General features: G+C 45.9%; 2 protein-coding genes and 1 pseudogene across 4 annotated transcripts in view; 1 reads left to right on the top strand and 2 right to left on the bottom strand.

The window, feature by feature from the left end:
* LOC143989797 (uncharacterized) overlaps positions 1-23,912 on the top strand; it is a 765,658-nt gene that overhangs the window by 190,859 nt on the left and 550,887 nt on the right. The window lies entirely within an intron of this gene.
* LOC143986910 (uncharacterized) overlaps positions 1-23,912 on the bottom strand; it is a 165,590-nt gene that overhangs the window by 29,539 nt on the left and 112,139 nt on the right. The window contains exon 5 of the mRNA XM_077485319.1: positions 1,366-2,751. Within this exon, the coding sequence (XP_077341445.1) occupies positions 1,366-2,751 (1,386 nt within the window). The remainder of the gene's footprint in view (positions 1-1,365; positions 2,752-23,912) is intronic.
* The window catches only part of LOC143989785 (uncharacterized), a 60,756-nt pseudogene continuing 43,088 nt past the window's right edge, over positions 6,245-23,912 (bottom strand). The window contains exons 2-8 of the transcript XR_013277075.1: positions 9,855-9,972; positions 7,980-8,108; positions 7,574-7,708; positions 7,362-7,485; positions 7,148-7,245; positions 6,849-7,058; positions 6,245-6,727 (exon numbers count right to left, since the gene is read on the bottom strand). The product of XR_013277075.1 is annotated as an uncharacterized LOC143989785 (transcript). The remainder of the gene's footprint in view (positions 6,728-6,848; positions 7,059-7,147; positions 7,246-7,361; positions 7,486-7,573; positions 7,709-7,979; positions 8,109-9,854; positions 9,973-23,912) is intronic.

Genomic DNA, 23,912 nt, shown 5'->3' with positions numbered 1-23,912 from the left:
ACAAGCCATCAGCAGAAAACCTGGATGAAACTGGCCAGACGACCCCTTAGATAAGGGTCCTCCAATCTCTGATGACAGCACAGAATACACCGGAGATGATGCTTTGCAAACAATGAGTCATCTTCTACTATAAAGGGGGCTATATGCCCAGAGCAATAAAGGAAGCTTTTCACTGAACAGTGTGTGTCAGCGTACTCCTTCTAAACATACATGCATGGACATTTGCATTAGACCAGGTGCAGATAACTCGGCCGGACATTTATCTGGGATCCAAAACACCAATACATGAGACAGCAGGCACATATCAGGAATATGACGTGTTGGGGTTACATGCTCTGTAACTTATGTCCTTCAGTGTGTACTGTACTGATAAGTGTATGATCTCAGGTATTAGTATGAAATCATTCCTGATGAAGGAAACTAAGGGGACTAGAAATAGAAAATGTGTTGGAAGAGCATGACAAGCATTGTCCCAGCTGTTATAAATGTGTGATATAATTGTATTGATGTGATTTCCTAGGATCTTCAGCTCCATCTAGAGACTGGAATAAGTATTTATTTTCTGAAATACCTCCATCTGGAAAATTAGAGCAATACCACATTATTGCCACTAGATGGAACCAATGGTAATAGGAAATCATTGTATGAACTAAAATATGAGGGATACTTTAGATTCCGGGGCTTGTTCTGCCACCTCTCTTTTCTTCCAAGACTACATCTCAGTACACACTTCCTACAATTATTACTGGACTTTCCATGACCAGCTTTGACATGTTGTCCATAGAGACAAGACGCCCCGTCACAGTCTCCGAATATCAACACATTTCACATGTCTTTATTATGCTGGATATTGTTTCTACAATCGCATGTTACTGATGATTGGAGTCACTGCCCCTTTGTGTATTCCGAGGCATTTGTGCCATCGGACTTCATCTCTTTTATCATAACATGTTTTTTGGAAATACAAAAAAATAACTTCACAGCGGGAGGAATGCGAGCAACATTCATTCATTCATTCATTCATTGATTTTTTTTTATATATTTAGAAAAGCTACAAAATGAGAAGAAATTACTCTATTTTTATTTTTCTACTGCTATCAATGGCCGACACGGTACAACACTTCATCCATGTCATTGGTGAGCTCTGATCTCCTTATCAACTGTTTCTTCCATGATGAAGATCAGCCTTGGAGTATATCTGAGGTGTATATCAGGGTGTGCTTCTTCGCCACATGAGAGCTGTGATGTCCAGCAACATTCATATAGAAGACATTTCCCACACTCAAGGCACTAATACACCTCGAGGGTTGTGTGGGATCCCTGATGTACAGGAAGACAGGACTTCAGTGAAGAACATTTCCCTCACTCAGGACAGGAATACGGCTTCTCCCCCGTGTGAGATCTCTGATGTCTGTAAAGACTGGACTTCACTGAAAAACATTTCCCGCACTCAGGACAGGAATACGACTTCTCCCCCGTGTGAGATCTCTGATGCTTGTAAAGATAGGACTTCTCTGAAAAACATTTCCCGCACTCAGGACAGGAATACGGCTTCTCCCCCGTGTGAGATCTCTGATGTGCGGAAAGACTGGACTTCAGTGAAAAACATTTCCCACACTCAGGACAGGAATACGGCTTCTCCCCTGTGTGAGATCTCTGATGTGTGGAAAGATGGGACTTTTTTGAAAAACATTTCCCACACTCAGGACATGAATACGGCTTCTCCCCTGTGTGAGATCTCTGATGTGTGGAAAGATCGGACTTCTGTGAAAAACATTTCCTGCACTCAGAACAGGAATACGGCTTCTCCCCGGTGTGAGATCTCTGATGTGTGGAAAGATCTGACTTCTGTGAAAAACATTTCCCACACTCAGGACAGGAATACGGCTTCTCCCCTGTGTGAGATCTCAGATGTGTGGAAAGATGGGACTTTTTTGAAAAACATTTCCCGCACTCAGAACAGGAATATGGCTTCTCCCCTGTGTGAGGGCTCTGATGTGTGGAAAGATCGGACTTCTGTGAAAAACATTTCCCGCACTCAGAACAGGAATATGGCTTCTCCCCCGTGTGAGATCTCTGATGTCTGTAAAGGTTGCTCTTTTCTGAAAAACATTTCCCGCACTCAGGACAGGAATACGGCTTCTCCCCTGTGTGAGATCTCTGATGTGTGAAAAGATGGGACTTCTCTGAAAAACATTTCCCACACTCAGGACAGGAATACGGCTTCTCCTCCCTGTGAGATCTCTGATGTTTGTAAAGACTGGACTTCTGTGAAAAAAATTTCCCGCACTCAGGACAGGAATACGGCTTCTCCCCAGTGTGAGATCTTATATGCACATTAAGTTTGGATTTAGACGGGAAACACTTCCCACACTCAGTACAGGAAAGTCTCTTCTCTGTTGGAAGGACGGCCCCGTCCCGCACAGTCTGAGGTTCCTCGGGATAAGAGGAATACGATGGTCCGGCACCGTCCCGCACAGTCTGAGGTTCCTCGGGATAAGAGGAATACGATGGTCCATCTACACTGTGTGGTGCCGGATGGACATTTGAGGTAGTCGGGTTTTCTCCTGGACTATACTGTGTGATGTCCTCATCTTCTACTTTACAGTCTGGAGACAAAGTGAGACAATCCTCTGAGGTTTTCCTCATCTCCCGTCCATCTACTAAAATAGAAATACAAAGATTATTACTAGACATCAGCTGATTGGTTCCCCTAAACCAGGACTCCGCCCACATCAGGCAGCTTTGTCTCTGAGGATCTTACAATTCCACCCTCAAGGTAACTAGTAAATGGGTCCTCTGATCTCCTACCAGATCATTTCTTTATTCATGGACCTTAGTCAGAGAGGGAGGAAACAACGAGAACTGTCTTTTATAGGAGTGACAGTGATGAGGGGATTATAGGACGAGTGTCCCCTCCCCCTCTATCACTCATGGCCATCTTCCCAACACAAGAAGTCCTGCACTTCCTTATTTAGTCCATGATTTAGTCATGAATAACAGCGGGGCTGAGCCCCACCAGAGGTCAGAGAGTGAGGATGGGGGGAGAACAACCAAGATGAAGACTGGACTGATCCTGAAGACCCCCATCATTGGGTTATTGACTCCTCCCCCATTATCACTTTCTGATTAAGGGTCCAAAGTCTGAGGATGTTATCACATTATTATCACCATGGAAAAGTCTGTGCTCCAATCACATCATCAGATATAAAATGTCCAGCTGGTAGTAAATGGGTGTAAAAGAAGTCAGGACTATGTAATGTACAACATATTGTATAATGCCGCGTACACACGGGCGGACTGTATGGCCTACTTAGTCCGCCGAAACACATTTCAGCGGACAGTCCGCTCGTGTGTGGGCTTCAGCTGACTTTTTCAGCGTGCAGTCCGGCGTACTAAGTAGTTCGGATTTTTCGAAATTCTGTCCGTCGTACTCGCATTTCGGCGGACAATCCACCCGTGTGTATGCCAGTCCGCCGTACTTTTGAAATGAGCGGACTTTTCCCGCCCGGAGAAAAGTCCGCTCATTTCGAGCGGGTATCCAGGTAGGCGGGGCCCACGAAGGAGACGTGGCTGGCCCCGCTGCCTGGTATGGACTTAAATGGGAACCCCCAACGCCGAAAAAAATCGGCGTGGGGGTCCCCCCCAAAGTCCACAACAGACCCTTGTCCGAGCACGCTACCCGGCCGGCCAGGAAAGGGGGGCGAGCGAGCGCCCCCCCTCCTGAGCCGTACCAGGCCGTGTACCCTCAACATGGGGGGTGCCTTGGGGAAGGGGGGCCGCGCGGCCCCCCCACCTCAAAGCACCTTGTCCCCATGTTGATGAGGACAAGGGCCTCTTCCCGACAACCCTGGCCGTTGGTTGTCGGGGTCTGCGGGCGGGGGGCTTATCGGAATCCGGGAGCCCCCTTTAATAAGGGGGCCCCCGGATACCGGCCCCCCACCCTATGTGAATGAGTATGGGGTACAATGTACCCCTACCCATTCACCTGTAAAATAAAAGTACAAAAAAAACCACAACACACGAGATAAAATACTTTATTGCACAGCTCCGGGGGTCTTCCGTCTTCGGGGGTCTTCTCGCTGGACTCCTCCGCTATCTTCGTGTAGCTCTTTTGCTAGCAAAGGAGTCCGGCTTTCTTCCTCGCCGCTGGCCTCTTCTCCCGACTTCGGGGGTCTTGTCCCCCTCTTCGGTTTTTCTGCCGCCGCCGCCTTCCGTTCTTCTTCTTCTTCTTCTCCTCCTTCTTCTCCAGGAGATGTTGACTCGATGATCTCTCCGGCCACAATGCCAGGGCCGCGCTGCGTGGCCACTTATATAGGGACAAGGGGCGGTGTCACATGGCTTTATGTCACATGGGTTGGTCACATGGGTTGATGTCACATGGGGACTATGACATCGTAAGGGGGCGGGGTCACCATGTGACACCAACCCATGTGACATAAAGCCATGTGACACCGCCCCTTGTCCCTATATAAGTGGCCGCGCAGCGCGGCCCTGGCATTGTGGCCGGAGAGAGCGTCGAGTCAACATCTCCTGGAGAAGAAGGAGAAGAAGAAGAAGAAGAAGAAGAACGGAAGGCGGCGGCGGCGGCGACAGAAGACTGGGCCACCGCCTGTAAAAGAGCTATAAGAAGGCGCGGTGGCCCGGCAGAAGAACCGAAGAGGGGGACAAGACACCCGAAGTCGGGAGAAGAGGCCGGCGGCGAGGAAGAAAGCCGGACTCCTCCGCTAGCAAAAGAGCTACAAGAAGATAGCGGAGGAGTCCGGCGAGAAGACCCCCGAAGACGGAAGACCCCCGGAGCTGTGCAATAAAGTATTTTATCTCCTGTGTTGTGGTTTTTTTTGTACTTTTATTTTACAGGTGAATGGGTAGGGGTACATTGTACCCCATACTCATTCACATAGGGTGGGGGGCCGGTATCCGGGGGCCCCCTTATTAAAGGGGGCTCCCGGATTCCGATAACCCCCCTGCCCGCAGACCCCGACAACCAACGGCCAGGGTTGTCGGGAAGAGGCCCTTGTCCTCATCAAAATGGGGACAAGGTGCTTTGGGGTGGGGGGGCCGCGCGGCCCCCCCTTCCCCAAGGCACCCCCCATGTTGAGGGCAAGGGGCCTGGTACGGCTCAGGAGGGGGGGGGGGCGCTCGCTCGCCCCCCTTTCCTGGCCGGCCGGGTAGCGTGCTTGGACAAGGGTCTGTTGTGGACTTGGGGGGACCCCCACGCCGATTTTTTTCGGCGTTGGGGTTCCCCTTTAAGTCCATACCAGGCGGCGGGGCAAGCGACGTCTCCTTCGCGGGCCCCGCCTACCTGGAGACGCGCTCGAAATGAGCGGACTTTCCTCCGCGCGCGTGGGCGAGTCCGTTCATTTCAAAAGTAGGACGGATAGTACGGCGGACTTAGTACGCCGTATTAGTCCGCTCAAAAAGTGCCGTGTGTGGGCAAGTAGCCCGTTCGGAAATTCCGACGGACAGTCTGGCGGAAAGTACGCCAGACTAAGTACGTCATACAGTCTGCTCGTGTGTACGCGGCATAAGATACAACAGATAGGACTATATAGTATCAGAATGATGTAATGTACAACATAGAGTATATAGTGCAGGAGTCAGGAGTATGTAATGTACAATATAAATGATACAGTGTTAGCCCTTGTACACACGGTCGGAGAAGCCGTCAGAATGTGTCCTATCGGACCGTGTTGTCGAATAATCCGACTGTGTGTGGTATGCATCGGACTGTTTCCGTCGGACCAAATTTTCCAACTTGCTGGAAATATTTTCCAACAAACTGGTCCAATAGGACATACTCCGATCATGTGTAGAGAATTCCGATCGGACAAAGTGCCACGTATGCTCAGATCAAATTCCTACATCCAAGCTATTGGCTACTAGCCTGAACGTAGCCCCATCGTAACGAAATTACATCATCACGTTCTGAATGATCAGATTTTTCGACAACTTTGTCCAACCGTGTGTATGCAACAGTTTCGGACAAGATCCAACGGACAAAATCCAACGGATTTGGTGGTCAGAATCTCCGACCGTGTGTACAAGGGCTAAGGGTCAGGACTCATAATATTGGTATTCAGTAATCAGTGGAAGATGAAATGATTACATGAGACAAGTTGCAGAGGTCCCACACCGCTGCCTCCCATCTCCTGAGACTGCACTCAGTGACTTGGGTCTGAGACTATACAGACATATCCCTCCACCCGGCACAGCCAGCAGACAACACAACAAGTAATCCTGGGGGGATTGTTATGTCAGAGATCTTGTCATACCCGGGTATGGGGCAGAAGACCCAAATCACATACCCCAGGTGCCTAGATCTAGTAACATCTATGGGGAAAATGAACATTTTGCTGCCAGCTGATCCCCAGAATCTCCATAAATCCAGTCTAGATACATAAATTGTGTCGGCAGCACAGAGAAGGAAGATTATCGGAGAGAAATCCAGGAATACAGGACGGGGAACACAGCTCAGGAAAGTGACCAGGGGATTACAGGCTGATATCACCCAGCCCCCGCCCTACTCTGGACCAATCAGTGAGCAGTATGGGTGGAGGAATGTATTTAGTATTAATGACCCACCTGTGCTGATCTCTGTAGGAGTGTCCTCCTCTATAAATGTCCCCGTTATTCCATCCTCCTCCATAGACTGCTGATCATCCCTCACATACCTCTCTTCTTCTTCTGATTTCACCTCAAATTCTATATCCATTGGATCTCCACTCTAAACCAAGAAAATGAGAGAGAATATCATCTGTAAGATAGAAGATTTATTATTGTGACATCACATAGAAAATCCACATATTATCTCTATAAGTGTGTTTTATACTCTCCGTCCCACCAACCTTGAGGTAACAGTGGGGGATGGTGTGATCTTCCTGTGTAGAATCCCGGGAATACAGAGGATGGGGACATCTCTCTGGTGGGTTCCTGGTATTTGGTGGCTCCATCATATCCTTGTGTCCTTCTGATAACTCCTCCATCACTCCATACTCCTCATCCTCCTCTTTATACTCTTCTTTAACATCAATATTATCATCCCCGAGGTTTCCACTCTGAATATATAATAAAAATGACATCAATGGTAACAATGCAGATAATGTACAGATCCTAATGATACTATCAGTGATTGTTCCTCATCTACCTGATGATGGTGGGGGATGGTGTGACCTTCCTGTGTGGAATCCCGGGAATACAGAGGACGGGGACATCTCTCTGGTGGGTTCCCATTACTGGATCCATCTGTAGGAAACACACACACTGACTGAATACATTGTTTCTATGTGTTTATCAGATGATGGGGGATCTAGGTGGAGCCTCCGTACTGCTCTCTCCTTACCAATAAAATCTCCTCTTACCCGGTGATGTGAGGGGCAGCTGATTGTCCATCATTACGTCCTTGTAGAGATCCTTATGTCCTTCTAAATACTCCTACTCCTCCATGGAGAAATAGACAGTGACATCCTGACACCTTATAGGAACCTGACACACACAATGATACAGTCACCATCCAGACACATCCCTTGTCTGTTACTGGATAATGTCCCAGAATTCCCAGAATCCTCCTCACCTCTCCTGTCAGCAGCTCCATCATCTTCTTGGTGACTTCTAGAATCTTCTCCATGTTGTGTCTCTCAGGTTTTAGGGAGTCACATGGAGGCACTGTGATGGTCATATGATCACCTGACTTCACCAGAGGAAATCTCTGTATTGAGGAACCAATAGGAATATCATGTTAGAATCCCAGAATCCTCCTCACCTCTCTGGTCAGGTCTGTGTGTTATTAATAGAGATGAGAGTGATATCATGTGACCTCCCAGAATCCTTCTCACCTCTCCAGTCAGGTCTGTGTTTTATTAGTAGAGATAAGAGTGATGTCATGTGACCTCCCAGAATCCTCCTCACCTCTCCGGTCAGGTCTGTGTTTTATTAATAGAGATAAGTGATGTCATGTGACCTCCCAGAATCCTCCTCACCTCTCCGGTCAGCAGGTAGATGATCTCCAGGGTGAGGTTTAGTATCTTCTCAGTCATGTGACTCCGGTCCTCCTCCATCCTCGTTGGTGCTGTCATTTGATCTATACAGGTCTCCTTGTAGACGGATAACTTTGGGAAATGAAAGTAAGAATTATTTGGATGGTGTTGGTCACACAATAATAAGATGTGGATGTGAGGGGGAGGTAATATGAGGTTTGCTGGACATTTAACAACTACTCCCCCCATGGGAAGACATTTAGTTTGGACTGTTTGCTACATTTTTGAGGTGCGGGACCCTCTTGGCTGCTGGATCAGATATTCCCTTTTCTATGTTGAGTTTGTTGGTTCCTGAACTGGATTTGTTAAATTTTATATCTGCAGACAAGGAATGATAAATATGATCCTTCCTTTGACTTGTTTGCTCTGAGGCAGTGCTGTGAGGACAATGTCGGGTCATCATGATGTCCAGGAAGGGGAACTTGCTGACTTTTGGTCGGAGTTGTCGGCTAATCAGGATAATTGCCAGAACTCCGGCTGCAAGTCTCCAATCTCCGGCAGCCTGCTGACTGATCGGAGTGATGTCACTCTCTGCAGTAAGAGAAGGAATCGGATTGGATAGCAGGAGGATGCTGCTGGTGGAGTACAGAACTGTGGGGGAGGAGTCAGTTTTGTTCTCTCCAATAGCAACCCGTCTGCCATCTATGCCGATTATGAAGATTTTAACATGTAAGTGTACTATTTGTTTTTATGGAATAAATGACTTCATCATTCTAATGAAGATCTCGCACTGTCATTTCTTTGTTGTTTGAGCTCCTTGGATCTTCCCGGATCTTTATCTGACAAGCTGCAGGACCCTTGTATGTTGGAATGAACATTTGTCCTCATCATGCTGTTACCATAGACTGCTGTCTGTTGGGCTGGACCTTGTAGTGCACATTACTGGTGTGTGTGTTTTATTTCAGTGCTGGTAGGAGGACAGCAGGGGGGAGGGGTTTGTTCTCTTGGTCTATTTTGTATCCTGTAACATATTTCTAGAACAGTGAAATGGTGAGGTGAAGGCTTCCTTCACTTGCTGGCAGAAGCTCTTTAAAAGAGAAGTATGATTTATTTTTCTTTCAGATTCATACTTACCTAGGTGGATGCAGCATCGGTCCCCCGGCACCTCTTCACTGAGAACCGAGCGATCTAACATCCGCGATGGCTCGGTTCTCACAGCTCCGCCCCCTGCGCTCACTGGAGCTGTGGAGGGGCGGGGAGAGCCCGTCTCAGTCTCTCAGTGGCTCGCTGAGAGGCTGAGATGGCCATCAGTCCAGGCACCTGGAAGATCCAGACTTCATTGTCGTGATGATGCGATGCCTGGACTGATTCCAGTGATGTCACCAGAGAGCCGACTTCAGCCCGATCTCTGCTGAAAACAGGTCACAAGAGTGCAAAACGACCTGCACTCCTGTAACCCATAGGAGAAGCCCAGCCAAGCCATCTCAGGCTGGACTTCTCCTTTATGGAGGTCAGAAAAGTATGTGCAGGTGGGTGAGAGGACCATCAGAGACCAACAGCCTGTGTAGTGTAATAATTGTCCTTTGTAGGCCATGTATGGTCAGGATGGTCATTGTCTTGTCTATTTATTGTCAGTGATGTTTGTTTAGAGGAACATATTACTAGAATTTATCTCTGAAATGCAGAGAATGTTCCGGCCCTGTAAGTGGGGAAATGTTCTGACCCTGAAGGGGTTAATCTAGGTTTCCACACTATATATGTGTGTATCATCATCTGCTGGAGATAAAAGACATCACAGTGACTATGGAGGAAGAGGACGGACATGACGGGGGGGGGGGGGGGGTTACTGGGTGTAAATAGAAAATAAGATCTTATTACCTCAACTTCTGCCACTTCCAGCAACGTCTCCTTGCTACTTCCCGACTCACCTCTCACCCGGAACTTCCTGTGTGTACCTGACATCACTTCCTGTCTGTATTCCATAGAGACTTCTTGTCTGGGTAAAAGTAAGATCACCATCTTGTGGAGTTCAGAGGAACTGCAGCCCCAGGTAATGACTCATTATAACCATGTATAACAGGGCAAAGTTAAAAACATAACTCAACAACTAAATTGAACTTTTTGATGAAGAAAATGGAAAAATATATCAAAAAGCATATATATATATATATATATATATATATATATATATATATATATATATATCAGTCCACTCATAATGAATATGTTAAACATAAATTGCAAGGATGTAATGTTTACATAGGAATGGTGGTTGAGATGTCTCCAACTAAGAACACTTCCTGGTATATAAATAAAATAATTAATGTAAAAAATAGCTGTAAAACAATAAAAAAATCTATAGACTGAGTCACCCACTTCATCCATAAAGGCATTGTAATTCAAGATCTTCTAGATCACATAGAAGGAGGACTCATCAACATATGTCCCAACTTTTTGAGATGGAAATGCGGGACACCTATTAGCAAAAGTATGTAGGCATCAGACACACCCCCGTCACGTCCCTTTAAAGGGGAATCATACAAAAAAAATGATTGGTTAAACCCACAAGTGCTTTTTTTACCACTACTATTTCTTTACACTGGCTGTTAAAATTTACAAATGCAGCAATTTAGAAATTGGATGAAAGGTTTAGCACTGGGAAACAATTTTTGAAAGATAAAAAGTGCATTTTATATACAACTATATAGATCAGACCAAAATGAGGGACAAATGAGGAGGGCAGAGGGACATTGTTCCAAATCAGGGACAGTCCCTCGAAATCAGGAACAGTTGGGAGCTATACATCTGTGATTTCATACATTTGTTTGGGTAGAACAATCCTCAGAAGGGATCATGTAGGATGACAGGAAAGGCTCCTGACTGGTGAGATCCAACAGACATCCCAACTCTCCCACATTTCAGCTGTGGCTCCCTGACACCCGCAAGTGCTGCGCAATATTCCCGCTGCAGGGCCAATTCTGGGCGGGTGCAGCCAGAGCCGGCGACACTGCTAGTCAAAACTAGGCCGTCACTTAGGGTGCAGCCACAACCACTGGCATACCATTGGGAGGAGAAAGGGCACCTGTGCTTGTGAGTGCCTGTGCGGCTGTGCCTCATCCTCTACCCCTCCCCTGCTCGGCAGCTATGTGACCAGTGGCATAGCATGGGGGGAGGCAGGCGGGGCACTGCCCTGAGGCCAGGTGCAGAATGTAAAGGAGCGCTGTTGTACTGTCCCCAGTGTGTTGGCCATTTAGCGGGGAAAATAGGCGAAGTGCTAGTGGCACTATGGCAGCAATCTGCATCACCCTTGGGGTGCAAGTGGGTATCCATCATCACACACAGCAGTAATCAGCAATCCAAGGGCAGATAGGTGGGGGGACCTGAGAGAGCTCAGGACTTAGAAGAAGAGCTCCTCCGGCATGTCTCTTCCTCCTAGACCCCGCCTCCTGAAGAGGCAAGAACAGCTGGGCAGGCGCAATGGAACAAAGGAGGGACTGCAGATAGGGACAGGGCTAGGGGTCTCTCTCAACTCCCCCTCTCTCAACCCTCTCCTCTCTCCACACCCCCTCTCTTTTAGCCCTTCCTCTCTCAGTCCCCCTCTCTCTCAGCCCTCCCCTCTCTTAGCCCCCTTCTCTCAGTTCTTCCTCCACCCTCCCTCTCTCTCAGCCCTCTTCCCTCTCTACCTCCCTCCCTCTCCATCAGCCCCCCTCTATCTTAACCACCCTCCCTCTCTCTACCACCCTCTCTGTCAGCCCCCTCTCTTTCAACCCCCTCTCTCTCTCTCTCTCTAAGCCACTCTCTGTCAGTCCCCTCTCTCTCAGCCCCCCTCTCTCTGTCTGTCAGTTGCCCCTTCTCACCCTCCCTCTCTCTCTCAGACTCCTTCTCTGCCAGTCCCCCTCTCTCTCTCAACCACCAGCTTTCTACCACCCTATCTCTCTCAGCCTCCCCTCTCTCTCAGCCCCCTCTCTATCCACCACTCTCTCTCTGAGCCCCTCTCATAGCCCCCTCTCTCTCTCAGCCCCCCTCACTCTCAACCACCCTATCTGTCAGGCCCCCTCCCTCTCTATCAGATCACCCTCTCCCTCTCAGCCCCCTGTCTGTCCACCACACTCTCTTTGAGTCCCCCTCTCTCTCAGCCCCCCACCTCTCTGTCAGTCGCTCCCCCCTCTCTGAACCCCTCCCTCTCTCTCAGCCCCACTTCTCACTCTCTTTCAGCCCTCCTACCTGTTTCAAGCAGAAACACTGCACACCCTGACTCCTACCTCCATGACCACTTCAAATCACTGAAGTTGTCATGGTGGTTGGAGTTTTCTTTTAATATTTCTCAGAAGAAGTAAACCTCTGTATAGTGATTCCAATTCATTTGACCATCCCCTAGTTATATTAAATTGGTGGTGGTGGGGTGCTAAGCGCCACCTCCCTGACATGAGTTTTCCACCTCCCAGAAATGAGTTTGCCTTCTCCCTGAAATTAGTTTTTGCAGGTTGGGGTGTCTGATCCAAACATAATGATTACATCTGTAGTGCTGTCCCCGTAGGGCTTACTGTGTGTTGACTTCTTAGGCCTCCCTCTGATTGCCTGCAGACCATTGCTGGGGGTTTTCACATATCCCTCCTTAATCCTGATTGCTCGTTACTCAATAAACAGTCCAGAGTGCTTGTTTTTTTATATTTATTGTGGAACTTGGATGGGAGAAGGGATTAGTGGGATACTCCAACTGAACTATTCACAGTAGATAAGGACAGCTCTCACTTGGCATTATTTGTGGAAGCAGACACATTGCTTTAAGCATACAGCCACAAGTATGGAGGATTTAAGTCTTCTTTTTCTAGCAGCATACTTGGTGCAACTATTTTATCTTCAGTATATTCTCTAACATCCCCTAAACTGACACCCATCCACTGACTATTCTAGCTGAAGGGATGGCCCTCAAAGAACAAGCCCCATGACACAGATCTGTACTCCCAGTAAGCAGAATCAGATTCTTGCTGGGGTCTCCCTTCCAGTCATCTTTGCAGGACCTCTGGGTTCAGCTCTTCTGTAGCTCTTAGGCCCCAAGTTCTCCAGCTAAAAGACTCCAAGCACAACAGCCCTTAGCATTTATACAGTTACCCAGCATGCAATGAGGCACTTTCTTCTGCCAATTGACAGGGCTGTAATAATGCCTGTGCCCTCACTTGTCAGGTACCCTCCCACTGTCCAATGTGTGGGGCATTCAGACAAGCCGAGCTGCACCTACGCACCATGAGCAGACCCTACCAATAGATCCTGCTCTTTGGTAGGCAGAAAGAACCAAAACTAAATTTGCCTTACAATCCTTCTGGTAAGCAGAAAGAACAAAAACTATACTCTCTTCTAGCACCTACCTAGGAGGGTGCTACATTCACCCCCCACTAAACAAGCCATGTGTTAAAGCTATGCTCAGCCCTTCCTTCTCAAAGCTGGCCACTCAGCTGTCAGCTACTTGCCAGCTCCTTTCTCTCCACAGTGACTCACCTGTTGATGATATCCTGTTAGTCAGTCCTGCCTACTTAATCCGTCCACCCCTGATGATCTCTGCCTTCGCCTTTGTCACATCTCTAGAGACGCTCTCCTGTGTACCTTTTAAAGACTTACTTGGCTGACATTTTCTGGCTCCGGATCATGCTTGCTGTTCTATGCTCATCTCTGGCTCCCTGATGTTTTGGCTTGTCTGACAATCCTTACCGGTTCCTGAACTTTGGGTATGTTTTGACTACCTTTACTCTGTTTACCTTTTTATTATTATTAAACAAGTGAGATTTAACTGTACTTCTGTCTCAGTCTGATTCATGGTTTCTGACAGTAGGCAAAGGCATTGAATTCAGAAGATGCAGTCAATCCATTTGTTGGTAATATTTTTTCCAGATTGGATGAGCAGGATCACCGCATGGATCAATTTGTCCTGGCGTTACAAATGCACGGCTCACCTGGAATCTCCCACTGTGGCTGCTCCGGCACAACCTGAGTCGGAGGCCGTCCCTGCTGCTGCTCCAGTCTCTGTGCAGCCACCCGCCTTGAGTATTACCTCTCTAAGACTTATGTCTGGTTCTTCTTCGCTTCCCCCTGCGATTTGGGTGTGATCCAGTCCAATATCAGAGGGTTTCTCAACCGGGTTGAGATATATTTTGAGATGCTGTCTCAGGCTTTACCCACAGACAGAAGCAAACTAGGTTTCATGATATATTTGTTTTCTGAGAGAGCCTTGGTCTGGGCAAACCCTCTACGGGAGATGCAAAAACCTGTTGTCTTGAGTTACCCAGAGCTTGTGGCTTCTTTTAAAAGAGTATTTGACGTTCACGCATGCTCCGCTTTTGCTGCCAAATGCCTCATGTCCATCAAACAGTGTATTAGAACTGTTGCCGACTATGCCATTAAATTCTGTACTCTGGCAGCAGAGGTTGCTTGGAACAATGAGGCCCTCGTGGCTACTTTTTCTCATGGTCTCTCGGATACCATCAAGGATGAGATAGCAGCCCAACATTTGTTGCAGTTATGTGTGGTTGTTTATCTCAACGATATCCTCATATTTTCCAAGTCCTTGGAGAGCCGCCACACAGATGTCTGTCATGTGCTTCAGAAACTAAGGGAGAACAATCTCTATTGTAAATTGGAAAAGTGCAAGTTCCATTGTGAACAGGTTACATTCCTGGGTTATGTCATTTCCACTGCTGGTTTTTCAATGGACCCAGAGAAACTTTCAGCAGTCCTACAGTGGCCCCGACCCGTGGGTTTACGTCCTCTGCAGCATTTTCTTGGCTTTGCCAACTATTGTCGGAAGTTTATTCGTAACTTCTCGTCTCTGCTCAAGACCCTGACTGATATAACCAGAAAAGATGGTAACCCACAGAGTTGGTCTCCGGAGTCCATTAAGGCCTTTGAGAGTCTCAAGGCTGCCTTTGTTTCTGCTCCTGTGTTGGCACATCCTGATCCTACGTTACCTTTTATCCTTGAGGTTGATGCTTCTGAGAATGGAGTTGGCGCTCTTCTGTCTCAACGTCTTTCCTCTGAGAGTGCTATGCATTCTTGTGGCTACTTTTCCAAGAAATTGTCACCTGCAGAGTGCAATTACCAGATTGGTGACAGAGAGCTTTTAGCGATCATTTTAGTCCTGAAAGAATGGAGACATCTCCTTGAAGGTAGCACTGTGCTGGTTCTCATTCTTACTGACCATAAGTATGTCACATTCTTGTCTGAGGCTAACCGCCTCTCTCCCAGAAAGGCACAATGGACTCTTTTCTTGTATAGTTTCAATTCCATTGTTTCATTATTACCCGGTACTAAGAATGTAATGGCTGATGCTTTCTCACGACAATTTTCCTCCACTTCCAAGATGGAGTCAGTTCTGGTTCCTTTGATTGCTCCTGATTGTATTCTGGTTACTGTTCGAATCAGTCTCACTTCTCCTTTGGGTGACAAAATTCCTGCACCTCAGGTCCATGCTCCTCCTGAGAAACCTTGTGACTGCTGCTTTGTCCCAGAGAGTCTCCAGACTTACCATTCTCCCAAAGGCTGCTGGCCACCCTGGGAAGAATCAACTCCCTTTGGGCCATTTCTCAACAGTTCTGGTGGCCTAGTCTACGTGCTGATGTAGCAACCTTCATAGCTGCCTGTTCCATGTGTGCTCAGAGTAAGACTCCATGACACCTCCTACAACCCCTACCCAATGGCGAGAGGCCCCGGACCCACCTGTCTATGGATTTCATTCTGTAGTTACCCAACTCCCAGGGCAACACAGTTATCCTTAAGATGGTTGGCCAGTTCTTGAAAATTTCCCATTGAATTCCACTTAAGAAGTTGCCCACTTCTAAAGATCTGGCTTCCATTTTTGCTCAGGAGATCTTTTGCTTACATGGGTTACCCAAGGTAATTGTGTCTCGTACAGGGGTAGTCAGTTTGTGTCCCGGTTCTGGCGAGCCTTTTTGCACAGTTGGGAATTCAGCTTGCTTTCTCCTCTGCGTATCACCCACAGTCTAATGGGGCCACAGAACAAGCCAATCAGTCCTTGGAGCAATTCCTACGTTGCTATCTTTCTAACCATCATAACAACTGGTCAGACCTTGATGAATCTTTTGTGGTCAGGGATGGAGGTTTTTTTAGAGGTTTCAGCATACGAAACGCCTTTGGCTTTTTAAAACATTTTTGAGGGGAGGGCAGACCATGGAAAAAAGGCCCATCTTAAAGCGGGAGTCCACCGGGACTCCGCGTTTTTTTTTTTTTTTTTTAAAAGCCAGCAGCTACAAATACTGCAGCTGCTGACTTTTAAATAGTGACACTTACCTGTCCAGCGCGCCCGCGATGTCGGCACCCGAAGCCGATCGCTCGCTCGGCTGCCGGGTCCCGCTGCCATCTTGGGTATGGGAATCAGGAAATGGAGCCTTTCGGCTTCATTTCCCGGTTCCCTACTGCGCATGCGCGAGCCGCGCGGCGCAATCCGGACGGTCCCCGCTGCCTCTGGGAGCTGTGTGTTTCCCAGCAGGCAGCGGGGCACTTGCTGAAGGGGGCGGGCGCTTGCGGAACGGGGGCGTAACCTACGCTCGTTCCGCAGACAGCTAGCCCGGAAGTGGGTGCAGTTACCTGGATTATCCAGGTAACTGCACCCCCCTCCCCCCTGAAAGGTGCCGATTGTGGCGCCGGAGGGGGGGAGGGATCAGATGAGCGGAGGTCCATTTTAGGGTGGACCTCCGCTTTAATGGCTCTCCAAACCCATCATTTTGTTAGTCTATACCTTCTCTGTAGTATTTGTAACATAGTTTTGGGACTGGCCAATGAGTGGCAGAGTTGTTTCCCAGACTGCCACAGTAATTGGTTGGCCTATTAAGTTGATATTTTAACTGCAGTATGGTGGTTATCTAAAACCAAAAGATATTTTCCTTTTCATGCCCTAACCTTGTGATTTGAGGGATTTACATTCACCTCAGTATAGGGATAACACACCTCCTTTTGTTTGTTGATGTGTTTGTTTTAGATGAACCTCTGTCAACATGGTGCCACACATCTTTTTGTGACATGAAAGACAGTGATAGATATTCTTAGGACTCATGATCTCTGACTGGAAGGTTATAGAAGTTCATGTCCCCCATCCTAATAGTATTTAAAAAATAAACACACACAAAAGTCCTTCATTTATTCAAATTCTAATAAAAGTTAGGCCTTTTTTCCCCCCAGATGGCTTTTGGTGCGTGGGAACACGCACCTTTGTTTTTTGTCTAAGCCCCCGTACACACGGTCGGAGAATCCGTTGGAAATGTGTCCTATCGGACCGTGTTGTCGGATAATCCGAGTGAGTGTGGTATGCATCGGACTGTTTCCGTGGGAATATCCGTCGGACCAAATTTTCCAACTTGTTGGAAATATTTTCCGACAAAACTGGTCCGATAGGACATACTTCGATCATGTGTAGAGAATTCCGATCGGACAAAGTGCCACGCATGCTCAGATCTAATTCCTACATCAAAGCTATTGGCTACTAGCCTGAACGTAGTCCCATCGTAACGAAATTACATCATCACGTTCTGAAAGATCGGATTTTTCGACAACTTTGTCCTACCATGTGTATGCAACAGTTTCGGACACAATCCGACGGAAAAAATCAGATGGATTTGGTTGGCAGAATGTCTGACCGTGTGTACAGGGGCTAAGAGACAACTGCTGACAGCTGAGAAAAATCCACTTGGCAAGCTTGCATTCCTGGAGGGTGATTGGCTGCTAGAGGGTGATCACAAAGAACCACCCAAGACAGGGTGAAATTTACTTTTTCCTGGGCTACCTAACTTCTGGGGCTTCCCTAATGAGTTACTTATGCCCAGCCTTAATATTATCTAAGTTGCCTCTCATAGGGAACTTCAAACATGTCAACCAATGGAGGAAAACAAGACTAAGCACCCCCAGCATCAGAGCATTGGTAAGTAACAACCCTGCCTACAATGACCAAACCCTGTTATATCAAAAGGGAGGAAGCAGTTGAAAAAACGACCATCAGACAATGGTTTGCAGAGTTGAAAAGACAATGGAAAATGGAATGATCGTGACCTCCCATCCCATGATATCAAGGCCTGGAATAGAACTCGGAAAAGGGAAACCTACTTTGCAAGACCCTCAGGTAAAAATTAATTAAGGAATCTTTACCAATGACCTGAACAGAGGCACCTTAGAGTGCATATTAAGGCATTTTCTAAGGAGGAAAAAATACTCTCTCCTGGGCAGTCTTCAGGGACAGGCCCTAATATTCCAACTACTAAGCCAGAAGTAATGCAGCATTCTGGAAATAGAGAACCCAATCAATCTCTGTAGAGTAGACAGGGGAGTTGATTTACTAAAGCTGAAGTGCAAAATCTGGTGCAGCTGTCCAGAGAAACCAGTTTTCATTTTTTTTTGTCAAAGCTTAATTGAACAAGCTGACGTTTGAAGCTGATTGGCTACCATGCATAGCTGCACCAGATTTTGCTTCCTCCAATTCTGGTAAATAAACCCCAAGAAAAGATCAAAATGCTCCCAAGGAAGTAGGTCATTTATGTACCCTTCAATAGAAACACCCATCAAAAGGCCCAGAGTCAGAGCCAGGACCCTGGTGAACCTTTGGGAATCATGGGCAGGTTGAATGTTGGGGCCATAAAACAGAAGATGACATTCCTCCACCACAAATGACAGGAACCTCAGGAGAGGGGGAAACATTAGGGGCTCCTTTCATGTCCACCAATGCCAGGAAGACCCCAGCTGGAGAGAGGCCATCACCAGGTTCACTGATTCCATCTAGAACCTCCACACATGAAGAGACCCGTCAAAATGAATTTAGATCCAGAATAAGACGAGCATTGCTGTCTGGTGCTGGAACTATAGGAGCATAAATGTAGAACCTCCTCTGGAACAATCACTCCCTGAAACAAAGAAGGACTGCATGTTTTTGAAAAAGCAAATCTGTTGTCGGAAAAAAAACTGTGTGTCAAGTTTCTCTGCAAAAGGCCTGTAAAAGTCCTACCTCCCCCAATCAGAGGGGGCGCCTCTTCAAGTGAAGTCCCTTGTTTAGATAGTGTGGATGACCAGAACTCCTAATGGAACTGGGGACTGCAGCTGAATGCCCAAAACTTGATCTCACTGAAGTGGAAGGAGTAGCAAGCTGTTGAAACCAAGCACTTGCCCTACTCCCAGAAGGCACAAGAGCGCCCCCTATTCCTGATGACTTTCGGATATTATAACTTCTGTTTGTGATAAAGGATTGCCGGCTCTACCAGACGCATAAACCTCTCTGAGCGAACTCACTCTCCCTGGGGCATTACCAGGTGAATCTCTACAGCAGAGCAAACACTTCTTAGGGGTAAGGTCAGTCCACATACTAGACATCCATATGGTGAGGATGTGTCTGGAAAGCTAAGGACATTGTGGCATCTGCCATGATCCAAGCCCTGAAGAACCTTGAGAAGAAAAACTAAGGAAGTGGCCATTTTAAATTTTGCGGAATTTTTAATTCCACAAAAGAAATCACAAAGGATTCCGTTGTCTGCCAAAAACTGAGATTCCTCTGGTGCAGAGTCCTTGAAGGAAAAACCTTCCATCTGCCCCAAAATGTTATCTGCCTCTGTTGTTTTCTCCATCAGGTCCCCTTCCATAATAAGGATTGGGGAGGAGATGGGGAATGCCCAAGTTTGCAAACTAAATGGTCCAACCGGAACCAATCCCAGAAACGATGCTGTCCCTCAGCCAAGCAAATGCAGATTTCTTCGTAATCACACAGGAATTGGAGGAAAGGTGCAGCAGATATAGCGGTGATACTGTATACAGTGCCTTGAAAAAGTATTCATACCCCTTGAAATTTTCCACAGTTTGTCATGTTACAACCATAAATGTAAATGTATTTTATTGGGATTTTATGGGATAGACCAAAACAAAGTGCCACATAATTGTGAAGTGGAAAGAAAATGATAAATGGTTTTAAAATCTTTTTACAAATAAATATGTGAAAGGTGTGGCATGCATTTGTATTCAGCCCCCTTTACTCCGATACCCCGTACTAAAATCTAGTGGAGCCAATTGCCTTCAGAGGTCACCTAACTAGTAAATAGAGTCCACCTGTGTGCCATTTAATCTCAGTATAAATACAGCTGTTCTGTGAAGCCCTCAGAGGTTTGCTAGAGAACCTTCGTGAGAAAACAGAATCGTGAAGGCCAAGGAACACACCAGACGGGTCAGGGATAACGTTTTTGAGAAGTTTAAAGCAGGGTTAGGTTATAAAAAAATATCCCAAGCCTTGAACATCTCAGGAGCACTTTTCAATCCACCATCCAAAAATAGAAAGAGTATGGCACAACTGCAAACCTACCAAGACATGGCCGTCCAACTAAACTGACCGGCCGGGCAAGGAGAGCATTCATCAGAGAAGAGCCAAGAGGTCCATGGTAACTCTGGAGGAGCTGCAGAGATCCACAGCTCAGGGGGGAGAATCTGTCCACAGGACAACTATTAGCGTTGCACTCCACAAATCTGCCCTGTTTGTAGTTTGTGAGAAGCCATAGTGGGGACACATCAAACATGTTGTCAGAATGTTTATACCGAAATCTTAAAATAGTATTGTAATTATGAAAATATGCAAATATTTGATTTGATAGATTTACAATTTTCTAACAATACAAATGTGAACCTTTCCCCACTGATCTATGACGAAACGCATCTGGGAAGGCACGCAGTGACGCTACCACACCAAATGAGGGGAGGACGGGCTTTCGCAAACTGCTGGCCGGCTTTGCTGTTATTGTAAATTGATGCGATCGATACGAGCATTGTTTGTAAGTGTGCGACTTTCTTCTATTATTAAAATGCTAAAAGCAGTTTCACACTATGGGCAGTCTCTTTTCCTTTTGAGCAAATAATAGAGCTCTTGAATCTGGGGAGTATTTGAGTAACGTTTCATTGCAAGGTCCAGATCCAGTGTGTAGTTTAACCACTTAAGGACCGCCGCATGTAATTAGACAGGCGCAATCATGTACCTGTACGTGCCTGCCTTCCAGCGGGTGGGGGGGTCCGCTCGGACAGGGCTCACTCACTTGGACCTGAAGAGACGAAGTACCAAATTAAATGTTATATGCATGCCTAAATTGCAAATGGCGGAACATATGGGCATTTGGAAAATAACATTTAGAGATTTCCATTACACACAATATCTCATACCTTCTTGATGCCAAATTTGGTCCATATGACTGGGTCCTGATATGTGAAAAACTGTGGCAACTGGGCATTTTTCCACAGCGGTGTAAGTGGAGATATTTTGGTACGGCATTCTGCATATCTTATTAAGAATACATATTTTTTTTAATTTCATATCAGAAAAACTGACAACATTTGTGATATATCTGACATGGGTTACCTATCTGGTCTGGGATTCCAACAGCTGCCTTGCCTGAGATCTTATTGCAGCCATTTGCTTCTTTTGTGCCAAAGCCTGGTGGTCCAGACACCCACTCTGAATTCCATAACGGCACTTGTTATAACAGCTCCAGTAGTAGAGGTCCTCTGGGGAAGGGATGAGTTCCATATGAACTTTTCTCTGACCCAGGCATAATTTCTACAAATACAGGTGTGTTAGGGGACCAGGGGAGGGTAACCAGTGCCTTGAAAAGACCTAGGTGGTCATTAAAATGCAACACAGTTTCTAGAAACCAAACTTGTAACTAAGATGGGGAATGTCGAGTTACAATGGGACACCCTGGTGTCAGAGTACTTCTATGGGTTCGAGTCCAGTGCTAAACCTTCAGATGGCTAACGGAATCCCAGCATTGGGATGTAGCACCTTTTAAAGGATCTGATCTGTGGGACACCCAGCCAGTTTTCAGTCCCTGTCAGCTGGGCACCCAGCCAGTTTTCAGGCCTCGTCAGATGGGCACCCAGACAGTTTCCAGATCCTGTCACTCGGGTATCCTGAAGGCTGAATGGCTATGGCTTTAGAAAATTGGGAAAGTGTCCCAGACAATTGTAGCGCTACACTTACAGGAGCCGCTTGAATATTGTTGGTCCCCAAGAACAAACTCAACCCCACTGGCACACCTGGCATCAATTTAATGTAAATACCACAGTAAATGGACACAGGTTATAGTGAACACAGAAAGCATCTTTACTGTGAACTTGCTTAAAGACAAACGAAACAAACGATAACAGTAATATAGAATAGTAAGCAAATATGTATTTGTAGAACAAAGAGTAAAAGTTACTGAAGAAATCTACGAGATCAAATCTGTCTTCTCTTAGGGTACTCCTTTAAGTGAAATAACCCAGAGAGCAGAGGTAACACACAAGAATAACAGAACAAAATGGGATGTTACGTCAATTAATTATCTGCCAACTCTACTTAAATTGGGCTATATGGGCCCAGGCAGGAGGAGGGTAGAAGAATGACCTTGTTCTCTCCCTTCTTCACCCCAGCACCACAGTCCCAAGAGGCCTGTTTAAACACAGAACCTGACTTAACCCCAACCTGAATCCACACAAGTAACTAAAGTCCTGAATACAGATAGGGCCTGTAAGACTTTGGATGACTACTTAAGGTGGTGCTCTTGTTGATTTTATGTAGTAGAATAAACAAAGTACATCCAAAGAGGCTTGGTAGACAGCAAGGACTCTAATAGTGTTGGTAATCTTCAGTTAAACAGGTGCTTTCACTGCCAGGCAGAGTGTAACCACATCACAATTCCTCCTAATTAAGCGAGGCAGAGTGGTTTTGCACTATTCTGTCCTCTAAACATATGCACTATATATAAACAATGTGATGTTAGTACAAAATACATGAATTATGACAGTGGTGTAGTCCAATAGTGACTTGAAATCAAGTGTTCCAATATATTCAGTGTACAACCCTTCAATAAATAGTTCTGATATAGTGATCAATCCTTAGTATTGTTGTGCATATTAAGGAAAGTTTTCCTGCACAGTATTTATGATTAAGTAATTTTTAACGATGATATTTTTAATACACAGATTCAATCTATTATGACCACAGTCTAAAAATATGAACTTTATTCACCAGACATGTAATCATACTAAATATTTATATATATTGGTTGACATAAACAAAGGTTACATAAAATTAAATTACCGATTGCGTTACATAAAATCTTGAATGTCAATTGAAACACCCTCTAAATTGGAGTGTAGTACCTTTGATGTGATATAACAGTGATAAACTTCCCTGTAGAATCAATAACCTTGTAAAATGACAATTAAACAGAATGTCTATTTCACATATTCAACTGTTACTATACTGCAGGTAAGTAAGTGGTTAACAGCGTGAAATAAAATTGGACGTTTGTTATGTCATAAAATGGAAACTATTCAAAATGAAAAATATATATTGAAAATTGAATCTTTAGAGAAAAATCTACAAGGCGGTTATTGATTCGGGAGAAAAATTATCAATTGTATAATACTTAATAAATCAATATTTAAGAGAACACAAATGAATATAAGATAAAATCAACACAACATAATTACCCGTTCCAAAACGGATACTGGTCTGAATTCCTGGTTACCAGAGTTGTAGAATGGCTGCCGTGGCTTTCAAGATGGATACTCTTAAAGAGGAATTACTTCTTGTGACCTCCGAGTTCTAAATCATATGGTATTTAGGAATCTTCATGAATTTACAAGTGTGAGTAGATGAATGGTGTATGTGTCTGCGTGTATGATTGATGGTAATCAGGTATTTCTGAATGTTCTTGAGTCCTCTCATGGCATCTCTCCTCCCTCTAAATACCATCTCAGACAATAAGATCATAAAAATTATAATAGGCTCAGCCCAAAAGGTATGGCTTCTTTTCCATTGGTTAAAGAAAATCTAATAATTAAATTTTTAGTGAGTTTCAGGTAATACCACCTTCAACCACTAGGAGTGTCTGAGAGCAGAAAAATGTATTCTGAACTATCATGAAAATAAAA

Source organism: Lithobates pipiens, unplaced genomic scaffold (assembly GCF_037356315.1).
Source record: "Lithobates pipiens isolate NorthernLeopardFrog02 unplaced genomic scaffold, aLitPip1_a1.2 Scaffold_18, whole genome shotgun sequence".
NCBI classification, from domain to species: Eukaryota; Metazoa; Chordata; class Amphibia; order Anura; family Ranidae; genus Lithobates; species Lithobates pipiens.
The sequence above is the reverse complement of the archived record's forward strand: the minus strand, read 5'-3'. Positions and strand labels throughout refer to the sequence as shown.